Source organism: Corythoichthys intestinalis, chromosome 22 (genome assembly GCF_030265065.1).
Source record: "Corythoichthys intestinalis isolate RoL2023-P3 chromosome 22, ASM3026506v1, whole genome shotgun sequence".
In the NCBI taxonomy this organism is placed as follows: Eukaryota; Metazoa; Chordata; class Actinopteri; order Syngnathiformes; family Syngnathidae; genus Corythoichthys; species Corythoichthys intestinalis.
Window position 1 is genome coordinate 26,454,271 of NC_080416.1, and position 12,215 is coordinate 26,466,485.

The 12,215-nt window shown below is 40.6% G+C and overlaps 1 protein-coding gene across 2 annotated transcripts in view; it reads left to right on the forward strand.

The window, feature by feature from the left end:
• Positions 1–12,215, forward strand: part of lypla2 (lysophospholipase 2) — a 37,402-nt gene that overhangs the window by 19,373 nt on the left and 5,814 nt on the right. For both annotated transcript variants that reach the window (XM_057828168.1, XM_057828169.1), the window contains exons 3-4: positions 2,235–2,266; positions 9,733–9,798. In XM_057828168.1, coding sequence (XP_057684151.1) covers positions 2,235–2,266; positions 9,733–9,798 — 98 coding nt within the window. The remainder of the gene's footprint in view (positions 1–2,234; positions 2,267–9,732; positions 9,799–12,215) is intronic.

The following is a 12,215-nucleotide window of genomic DNA, read 5'->3' on the forward strand; positions in this document are numbered from 1 at the left end:
TAATTTTTTGTCAAGAATCAACAACAAGTGGGACACAATCGTGAAGTGGAACAAAATTTATTGGATAATTTAAACTTTTTTAACAAATAAAAAACTGAAAAGTGGGGTGTGCAATATTATTCGGCCCCCTTGCGTTAATACTTTGTAGCGCCACCTTTTGCTCCAATTACAGCTGCAAGTCGCTTGGGGTATGTTTCTATCAGTTTTGCACATCGAGAGACTGACATTCTTGCCCATTCTTCCTTGCAAAACAGCTCGAGCTCAGTGAGGTTGGATGGAGAGTGTTTGTGAACAGCAGTCTTCAGCTCTTTCCACAGATTCTCGATTGGATTCAGGTTTGGACTTTGACTTGGCCATTCTAACACCTGGATACGTTTATTTTTGAACCATTCCATTGTAGATTTGGCTTTATGTTTTGGATCATTGTCCTGTTGGAAGATAAATCTCCGTTCCAGTCTCAGGTCTTGTGCAGATACCAACAGGTTTTCTTCCAGAATGTTCCTGTATTTGGCTGCATCCATCTTCCCGTCAATTTTAACCATCTTCCCTGTCCCTGCTGAAGAAAAGCAGGCCCAAACCATGATGCTGCCACCACCATGTTTGACAGTGGGGATGGTGTGTTCAGGGTGATGAGCTGTGTTGCTTTTACGCCAAACATATCGTTTTGCATTGTGGCCAAAAAGTTCAATTTTGGTTTCATCTGACCAGAGCACCTTCTTCCACATGTTTGGTGTGTCTCCCAGGTGGCTTGTGGCAAACTTTAAACGAGACTTTTTATGGATATCTTTGAGAAATGGCTTTCTTCTTGCCACTCTTCCATAAAGGCCAGATTTGTGCAGTGTACGACTGATTGTTGTCCTATGGACAGACTCTCCCACCTCAGCTGTAGATCTCTGCAGTTCATCCAGAGTGATCATGGGCCTCTTGGCTGCATCTCTGATCAGTGTTCTCCTTGTTTGAGAAGAAAGTTTGGAAGGACGGCCGGGTCTTGGTAGATTTGCAGTGGTCTGATGCTCCTTCCATTTCAATATGATGGCTTGCACAGTGCTCCTTGAGATGTTTAAAGCTTGGGAAATCTTTTTGTATCCAAATCCGGCTTTAAACTTCTCCACAACAGTATCTCGGACCTGCCTGGTGTGTTCCTTGGTTTTCATAATGTTCTCTGCACTTTAAACAGAACCCTGAGACTATCACAGAGCAGGTGCATTTATACGGAGACTTGATTACACACAGGTGGATTCTATTTATCATCATCGGTCATTTAGGACAACATTGGATCATTCAGAGATCCTCACTGAACTTCTGGAGTGAGTTTGCTGCACTGAAAGTAAAGGGGCCGAATAATATTGCACGCCCCACTTTTCAGTTTTTTATTTGTTAAAAAAGTTTAAATTATCCAATAAATGTTGTTCCACTTCACGATTGTGTCCCACTTGTTGTTGATCCTTGACAAAAAAATTAAATTTCATATCTTTATGTTTGAAGCCTGAAATGTGGCGAAAGGTTGCAAGATTCAAGGGGGCCGAATACTTTTTGCAAGGCACTGTATTGCCTCCTCGGTAGCCACCCGCCGCAAACATCTTACATGTCTGTTGGCCCTCCTCCTCTAAGCCCCAGCCGTCTGTAACTTTTTTTTTAGCTGAAGTATTCCCACACCAGCTATTTCATTCACCTCCTCCAGCCATCGTGTAGCAAGGAATTTTTCCTGAAGTATTCCCAAACCAGCTATTTCATTCACCTTCTCCAGCCATCGTGTAGCAAGGGATTTTTCTCTGCATTTTTGGAACATAAAAAATCATTAATACCGTACGGACGGTATGATGGGAAATTTTTGCGGTTTTGAAACCGTGACGTTTTCCTACCACGGTATACCTTGAAACCGGTAATCAGCATATGTCTACAGTCAATCTATAAGTTTACTCTTTACAGCAAAAATGCCTACATTTTTAATTATTATTAATGCACACTTAAAGCTTTCAGTGAGCCACTCTCCACCAACTTATTGCTACATGTAGCTGAAAGCGCCTCGAATTGTTGTTTGCACATCCCACAGTTGCCCTGCAAGGAGGCATGCGTGCGTGTGATGCAATATCTGCAAATTTAGATGCTGGACAACGCATTGTGGGAAGACGGTGTCAAAAATTAAATTTACCTTGCATTAATGTCTTTGCCATATACTGTATACGTCTAAATAATCAAGTGGTTTAAATACATTTTTCCTGTATTTGTTGCAGGTGATCTTTCTACATGGATTGGGAGACACAGGGTAAGCAAGCGGCTCGGTTTAGGCTAAAAATAAATCCAATTACCCTGAATGTACTTAAACTGGGACAAGCATAACTGGAGTAGTCTCAGCGTGAATTCAACAAGGAAAAGGTTTCTAATACCCCTTTCCCACTGGCCAAAAAACCCATGTCAACCCACTAACAATCTGCTTTTGGTGGCAGTGGGAAAGGTGCAGCGACCCGCCTCGACCCGTGTCAATCAACCCGCCAAGCGACCCGCGTTAAAATCACCTCGGCTCTGATCGTCATGCAGTGTGAAAGCAAAACCCCGGGTCAACAGTCAACGCCCTAATATACGTGGTGACGTAGGCTCTTACATGATGCGTCATAACAACGTGCCAGTCGCCTCCCATTTAACACGCCTCACAACTGTAGTTACGTCGATGCTCATAACAAAGCTATTCGAAGAAGAAGAATTCACGTAGCCTACGTTGCCTCAGCACAAGCAGAGAGTTGATCCTTTGCTGCATTTCGATCATTTTGAGGGCAGTAAAAAGCATGAAAACAGAGAACACAAACGGAAAGGAGGCTTCCATGTTGCTCTGCATTGTTTACTTCTTTGAACTGAATGAATTCAGTCGCACTTGTCGACGCGCTGAGGAGGGGTCGGGGGTTAGACGGGTGGGGAAAAAAAAAAAGACTGCTTTTTTTTCGTCAATGGGAAAGGTGCCAAATGCCAATTGCTAGTGGGTTGCATCGGCTTGGAAAAAACGCGCGTTCACCCACTAGTGTCAGTGGGAAAGGGGCATAAAAGGTGTCAGTGTTTAAAAAAAAAAAAAAAAAAAAAAAAGAGGAACAAACAGGTTGCAAACAATATCTTGAATTGTGTCTAGTGTCTACATTAGTATGGAGATAGAATAGTACGAAAAGAAGTGAGGTTGTAGAATGAAAATTATCCCTGTAAAATGACCAATTTTAACTAAAAAAAACACTTGTATTTCCAAATTTTGCGTTGTAAAATAAACATGAAAAAAACTCGAAGGAATAAATTGTTCTACAAGTTGTTTTTTTTCTGTTTGCAAATTTTTTTTTTTTGTTCTACAGGTGTTTTTTCTTGTCTTTTTTTGACCACGACTTGGAATGATGTTTTAGTGTTTGTGTTGTACAACAGATTATTTAGATGTACAAGTAGTTTTTTTGGTCTGTGGTTACAAGTGAGTTTTGTCTCTGAAAACACGACAACGGGGAGACAAAACCCGTGAGGTTGTAATTGGTGGTTTTTAACCTGTAGCAAAGAAAAAATACCCGTAGAACAAAAAAATCACTTGTAAATGAAAAAAAAACACTTGTAGAAATTTTTTTTACATTGTGTTTTTTCATGTTTATTTCACAAAACAAAATTTGGAAATACAAGTTGTTCTTTTTTTGTTTTACAATTAAAATTAGTCATTTTACAAGTTTTTTTTTTTTTATCTTAAACCTAGGTTACGAGTACCTTTTTTGGCTCATAAAACTCGACAAGAATGTGACAAAACTTGTGCACTTGTAATTGGTAATTTTTAATCCGTAGTGAAGAAAAAACACCTGTAGAACAAAAAACAAACTTGCAAACAGAAAAAAACTTGTAGAACAATTTATTCCTTCCAGTTTTTTTTCATGTTTATTTTACAATGCAAAATTTGGAAATATAAGTGTTTTTTTAGGTAAAATTGGTCATTTTACAGGGATAATTTTCATTTTACAACCTCACTTCTTTTGGCACTATTCTATCTCCATACATTAGCTCAATGGGTGCCATTGAAGGCGCTTAGCATCCTATTCATTTTGACTGGATTGGACGTCTAACGTTGTTGCACTGTAATCAGTATTCACAGCCAGTCTTTTGTGGGTACAGTGGTACCGCGACATACGATCGCTTCGACACACGATCTTTTCGACATCCGACGTAAAATTTGACTCGCCATTTGTTTCTGCATCCGACGAAATGCTCGAAATACGATGATTTATGACAGCCTCGCAATTTCCTTGTTTTCCTGCAAGACGCCCACACGGCGGATTTTCTTGTGAGAGAAATCAACATGGGTTCCAAGAATGTTAAAGCAGGTGGTGAAAAAAAAAAAGGTGAGGGTTACCAATGGAAAAATATGAGCGCGGGATGCGCGTACGTGAACTGCTTGACAATACTCCTCCGACCTCCGTTTGCCAGTCTTTATAAGTAAAAGGTGACAACCATTGCCAAAGAGCTCGCCAGCTTTTTAATCATTTATTTTAGAACTTGTGCAAAAAAACACGCCAACAGCCCTCAACAACTGGACGTTAAAAGTGAAAGGAATGCTATCTCAGGCACACCACACAAAATAAGACTGCCACATTAGAACATGATTTGTTACATTATTACAGGTATTATTGACATTATTATTACTATTATTATATATTATTCCGATTTGTATTCATAATGTATTTGTTTTGCTCTTTGTAATTGCTATTTGCAATTGTAAAAGCAGTATTTATTAAGGATTTAGTGTAGGTTTTCGGGCTGTGGAACGAATTAATGGAGTCATAATGTATTCTTATGGGAAAATGATGCTCGACATACGACCATTTTGACTTACAAACAAGGTCCTGAAACGAATTAACTTTGTATGTAGAGGTACCACTGTATTTACAAGTTACTTCCTGTTCATTTCAGGGCATTTGCAGACTACTTTCTGTTGATTTTGAGTCACTTCCTGGTCATTTGGGGATATTCTTGAGTCACTTCCTTTTCAGTAACCCAAATTCAACAGGTAGTGACCCAGAAATGCCCCAAATCAACAGGAAGTGACCTGTAAATGCTACAACAGGAAATGGAATTGATAAAAAACCAACAGGAAATCAGGTAAATGCCAAAAATTAACTCGTTGCCTGGCATTGCCTGCCACTGATGGCCGTAGACGTCCAATCGGTTTGAAGTCGTTCATTCGCTGCCACACTCCCAATTCAAATAGATTGGACGTGTACAAGTGATGAGCTCATTCCAATTCATAGTTTGTTGTTTTGTTTATTAGTTGTTTTGTACAATATCCTAGAATGATTTCCTGACCCGTGTATCATTAATTGTTGTATTGCCATATCTTGAGATCGTTATTGTGAGTGTTAAGTCCCAAATCGGAGACTCACTTAGGGCGCAACATAAAACGAGCCACACGTGTATAAGTGGATACAAATCAATTTATTTACACAAGCCAAATGAATACAAAGTACGAAAGAAGCTTGCCTTCACGGTAAGCCCAGGCCAAAACAACAAACAAAGGTAATCTATGCTTAAACCCCACCCGCTAACTAAACCCTGATCGTAACAAAAAAGAACAAATAGACAGTCACTACCCTGGCTTCCTAGAATACACAAAACAGGAAAAAATGGGTTGAACAAAAATGGCTGCAGACCCCGACTGCTTCGGTGCTCAAATGTACAGAGCTGAACAAAAACGATCCAATAATGGAAAAACACAAAAGACCTTACCGAACGTTGGGGAACCCGTGTGACGTCGCCGCTTGGCGACGTCAAAAATGGTGAGCTACTAGTTTATTTTTTGAATGAAAATTTTACAAATTTAAAATGAAAACATTAAGCCTTAGATGCATAAGTGGATCAAAAATGACCCAGTGAGGTTGTTATCTTGAAATATCTTTGGAATGAAAAATTGTTACCAATTCATATTCCAGGTATTCCTAAAAAAAAACATGTTTTTGATGTAATGCCATTAAAATTTTTGATGAACTTGTTATACATTTGAAGAAATTGTCATTTTTGTATTACTAGCCTAAGCTTCCACAAGTGGGTCAAAAATGACCCATATGCATTTTCTATGGAATCCAATGGGAATTTTTCATTCTTATCAACTTTGGCTGTCAGGAATAAATTTACCATGGACCACACAGACTGTATGTAAAAAGTGACATCCCTTAAGAATATTACACAGCAAGAGCTGATACGTGTACTGTATTATGTCCATATAGTATTTTGTGTGTGTCTTTCATGACTCTTTATTATTATTTATCAACAAATTAACCTCTATTTAATAACTAGCTAGCTAACTAAGGCTCGGTTCATACCGCAGGTCCTAATGCACAATTTTGATTTCTTGTCATATCTGTTTTTTTGCCGTACCCGTTCAGACTGCCTTTGTCTACTGAGCCTGTTCAAGTATCACACATGCGCTCTAATTCGCAGTCCGAGATGCGCTGTGCAAACTGGCCCGCATGCACAGGAGCATTAGAGCAGAGAAAAAAACGAGCATTGTCAGGCTTATTCTCGACCCATTTTATTTTTTTATGACTGTTGTCAAGCCCGCTCCTTCCCCAAAAGCCGCGTTCAAGCTAGGCACTAACGCTAATGTACAGCTACCGTAGCACCCTGTCTCTTTCGCTCTTTGATATTAATTGCTGCATGAATTCCAATTTGTGGGACTTGACAGTTCAGACCGCAGCCACATTCTGGAAAAAATGTGGCCCGGATGGGATTTTAACCACATACGAAAGTGACCTGGATCGAATTTGAAAACGGTCCACGTCGAGTCGGAAAAACACGAAAAAATCGGATTTGTGCTAGATTTACAGCTGAAATGGTCCTACAGATGTTGGATGATGGAGAGGCAGTGACGGGGTAGGACTCAAGTGTCCGAAATTTCTGATGATGAGGACCCAGACTATTGTCCAGGTGGCAGTGGCAGTTGTCCACCTGGAAATCCAACTGAACAGCATCAATCTGACTCATAAGATTCCACTTATGTGTCCTCTGAAGAAGAGGGTTTCCAAATCATGGCGAACAGAATGAGTTGGTAGGGCTCTTACTAGAGAGAATTACCTCCCACCCAGCGCAGAACACAGAGCCACAATATCCTCAGAAATCAGTCAGTGCCTCCACAAGGGCTCAGCACCGCTGTCTCACCAAAAAGATGCATGGGAGCTCTTCATCATTGATGATAAAATACAAGGAAGGATGAAGTCTATTGCTGGTTTTTCGGTTTGTGCATCTAAGGGTTAAGAGGGGTTTTAATATAAAATTACTATAACTTGTACTAACATTTATCTTTTAAGAACCACAAGTCTTTCTATCCGTGGATCCCTTTAACACAAAGAATGTTAATAATGTTGATGCTATCTTCTGGATTTTTTTATAATAAACAAATACAGTACATATGTACAGTATGTTGAATGTATATACAGTGCCTTGCAAAAGTATTCGGCCCCCTTGAACCTTGCAACCTTTCGCCACATTTCAGGCTTCAAACATAAAGATATAAAATTTTAATTTTTTGTCAAGAATCAACAACAAGTGGGACACAATCATGAAGTGGAACAACATTTATTGGATAATTTAAACTTTTTTAACAAATAAAAAACTGAAAAGTGGGGCGTGCAATATTATTCGGCCCCCTTGCGTTAATACTTTGTAGCGCCACCTTTTGCTCCAATTACAGCTGCAAGTCGCTTGGGGTATGTTTCTATCAGTTTTGCACATCGAGAGACTGACATTCTTGCCCATTCTTCCTTGCAAAACAGCTCGAGCTCAGTGAGGTTGGATGGAGAGTGTTTGTGAACAGCAGTCTTCAGCTCTTTCCACAGATTCTCGATTGGATTCAGGTCTGGACTTTGACTTGGCCATTCTAACACCTGGATACGTTTATTTTTGAACCATTCCATTGTAGATTTGGCTTTATGTTTTGGATCATTGTCCTGTTGGAAGATAAATCTCCGTTCCAGTCTCAGGTCTTGTGCAGATACCAACAGGTTTTCTTCCAGAATGTTCCTGTATTTGGCTGCATCCATCTTCCCGTCAATTTTAACCATCTTCCCTGTCCCTGCTGAAGAAAAGCAGGCCCAAACCATGATGCTGCCACCACCATGTTTGACAGTGGGGATGGTGTGTTCAGGGTGATGAGCTGTGTCGCTTTTACGCCAAACATATCGTTTTGCATTGTGGCCAAAAAGTTCAATTTTGGTTTCATCTGACCAGAGCACATTCTTCCACATGTTTGGTGTGTCTCCCAGGTGGCTTGTGGCAAACTTTAAACGAGACTTTTTATGGATATCTTTGAGAAATGGCTTTCTTCTTGCCAGTCTTCCATAAAGGCCAGATTTGTGCAGTGTACGACTGATTGTTGTCCTATGGACAGACTCTCCCACCTCAGCTGTAGATCTCTGCAGTTCATCCAGAGTGATCATGGGCCTCTTGGCTGCATCTCTGATCAGTTTTCTCCTTGTTTGAGAAGAAAGTTTGGAAGGACGGCCGGGTCTTGGTAGATTTGCAGTGGTCTGATGCTCCTTCCATTTCAATATGATGGCTTGCACAGTGCTCCTTGAGATGTTTAAAGCTTGGGAAATCTTTTTGTATCCAAATCCAGCTTTAAACTTCTCCACAACAGTATCTCAGACCTGCCTGGTGTGTTCCTTGGTTTTCATAATGCTCTCTGCACTTTAAACAGAACCCTGAGACTATCACACAGCAGGTGCATTTATACGGAGACTTGATTACACACAGGTGGATTCTATTTATCATCATCGGTCATTCAGAGATCCTCACTGAACTTCTGGAGTGAGTTTGGTGCACTGAAAGTAAAGGGGCCGAATAATATTGCACGCCCCACTTTTCAGTTTTTTATTTGTTAAAAAACATTAAATTATCCAATAAATGTTGTTCCACTTCATGATTGTGTCCCACTTGTTGTTGATTCTTGACAAAAAAATAAAATTTCATATCTTTATGTTTGAAGCCTGAAATGTGGCGAAAGGTTGCAAGATTCAAGGGGGCCGAATACTTTTGCAAGGCACTGTATCAGTCTCGTGTCTTATCTTTCCATTCCAACAATAATTAAACAAAAACAGCAGGCGAGGAGGTACGCGACATGAATGCTACAACCTCCCCGTCCGTTGACAGCGGCTGAAATTTTGAAGTTTGACGGCGTCCTTCGGTGGCCAATCATCGGCGGCCACGACGTCTGCATTCTGTGTCGATCAGCCCACGTCACGTTGGGAGGGGAGGCAGCCAGCTGGCGGAGACAAGGATCCGCTGACGGGGTGTCTCAAAATAAAACAACAATTAAACGACCAGGGCTGTCACAGTGAGCTTTGCTGAGCAAATTGTATCGCGAGGTACCCATAGGTTCCCACCTCTAGTGACTTTTTCGTCAGGGAAAATGGGGGTCAAAGCAGTCGAGTCGAACATGAAAGAAGAAAAACACAGTTACTGTGAAAGAAAAAAAAATCACTAATTGTTGTGACATATTTTGGTCTTAAATTATATTTTAAAGGTCTTAAAAACTTTAAATCCATTAAATTTGACTTTTAAAAGGGTGCAAGAACCCTTTACTTTGCATCAACATTTAAAGCTTTAGGCGACTAATTTCCCAGCACGTGTTTTTGGCATCTCGTGTTGCCTGCCTTTCTTGACAAATTTAATTCCACTTAACTTTCATCAAAATACATTAAAAAATCAAAAGTCATTTAACTCTTTTTGTGTTTTCAGGCACGGGTGGGCCGACACCTTGACGGGGATCCAGCTGCCTCACGTCAAATTCATCTGCCCCCACGCGTGAGTGCCCTTAAAAGGATTAACCTCCCTTCTTTCCCTTTTCCGACAGTCAAGCTAGTCATTTTAGCTCGTTACTGACCTCCGTGAAGTTGCCCCCCCCCTTCAGATGTTGAAATTTATAGAAAAATTATGTCATTCGTTTTTGCTAGGTTTGTGCTGAAAAAGTTTTTGTTTGTGCTGCTATCGTTTTTGAGATATTAACAAATTCTCTTACAGGAGAATCCGAGGTCAACCAGCCCCGATTTTGATTAAAAATTGTGCCAATCGTTTTTACTACGATTGTGCCGTAAAAATTTTCGTTATCTTGTCACATCATCACTCGAAATTAATATCTCAAGCCCCCCATTTTCTGCAAAATGGACCCCAAGGGGTGCCATTAGTGTGTGCTATGTTTGCGCTAGTTGTTGGGACACCCCTCGTTATTGAGAGAGTTGGTACGCTTGGTTAGCCGACGATGGTCCTGCGATTTGTGTCATCGAAATTAATATCTCAATACAGTGTATCACAAAAGTGTGCACACCCCTCGCATTTCTGCAGATATTTAAGTATATCTTTTCATGGGATAACACTGACAAAATTAAACTTTGACACAATGAAAAGCAGTCTGTGTGCAGCTTATAAAATAGAGTTCATTTATTTTCCCCTCAAAATAACTCAAAATATAGCCATTAATATCTAAACCCCTGGCAACAAAAGTGAGTACACCCCTTAGAAACTACATACATCCCTAAATGTCCAAATTGAGTACTGCTTATCATCCCTCCAAAATGTCATGTGACTCGTTACAGGAATGCTGAGAGATTGAAGATGTGGGGGGTCAGCCTGTTATTGCTCAGACCATACGCCGCACTCTACATCACATTGGTGTGCATGGCTGTCACCCCAGGAGGAAGCCTCTTCTGAAGACGGTACACAAGAAAGCCCGCAAACTGCACATGGATTACTGGAACCATGTCCTATGGTCCGATGAGACGGGCGGGCTTTCTTGTGTACCATCTTCAGAAGAGGCTTCCTCCTGGGGTGACAGCCATGCACACCAATTTAATGTAGAGTGCAGCGTACGTTCTAGCCCTAACAGGCTGACCCCCCACCTCTTCATTCTCTGTAGCAATGCTGACAGCACTCCTGTAACGAGTCACATGACATTTTGGAGGGAAATTGACAAGCAGTACTCAATTTGGACATTTAACTCATTTGCTCCCAAAAACGTATAAATACGTTCTATTTTGAATTGTTTCAGTGTCCCAAAGACATTTTTATACATCTTTTACGTTTTTTTTTTGTTTTTTTTTGTTTTTGTTTTTTTTTTTAAATACAAGAGACATCTCTGGGTTCTGATTCAATTTAGCTCCTAAGCACAAAACTGAAAATCCATTTTAAAGCAATAAAACTGGCCACTCTAAGGCAGTAGCACATTTGGTAGGACCCGAAACCCGATTCAATGGCAATGAACGGCTGGGCCGCCGGCGGAAGACAACCGGATGGCATCCAGGATGCCAGGCGGCGGACGACCGAGCAGAACAACCTAGAGGACACTCGGAATGCCAGGCGCTGGACGACCGAGCAGAACAACCGGGACCACCAGTGCAGCTGACAATGCCGTTGAGTCCGTGCTGCTCACCGAGCAGACCCCGCACCGACTCAAAAAAATCCATCTTTATGAGAAAGGCGGCGATGAGGGAAAAGTTTACCCGGCTGTCACGGACACAACGACGTCATCTCTCAGTTACTTATGAGTAAATAAATTGTTACTTTGCTATCAAAAGCTCTATTTGTCTTGTTTGTTATTTTGTCGAAGGAAAACATTACTCAGATGTTTGTGATGTCACAAAAGCGAAAAACAGCTGTGTTAAAGTCAGTTATGTTTGAAATGTATGCTCTTACAAAAAGCTCAATTTCTGTTTTTTCATCAGAAATTGGAAAATTGCTCACACTAAGCTATTTTCTAATGCTGATTTCTAAAGAATGGAAAAAGATATGAACTTATTCTTTTCTACTGAAAGAAGAGAGACTAATCTTTCTTTTGGTGGGTTCCATGTTTACATAGCAATAGAACAGAATTTTCTGTGGGCCTTGCAAAATCAGTCAAAATCCAGTAAAACGGCCAGGAGCGAAGGGGGTTGCACCGGTGAAAAGAGCTGGGAGTGAATTAGTTAAGGATGTACGTAGTTTCTAAGGGTGTACTCAGTTTTGTTGCCAGGGGTTTAGATATTAATGGGTATATTTTGAGGGTGAAATAAATTAACTCTGTTATATAAGCTGCACACGGACTACTTTTCATTGCGTCAAAGTGTCATTTTGTCATTGCTGTCCCCTGAAAAGATATACTTATCTGCAGAAATGCGAGGGGTGTACTCACTTTTGTGATACACTGTATCTATAAAATGATAGCAGGACAAATGATTTTTTTTACAGCG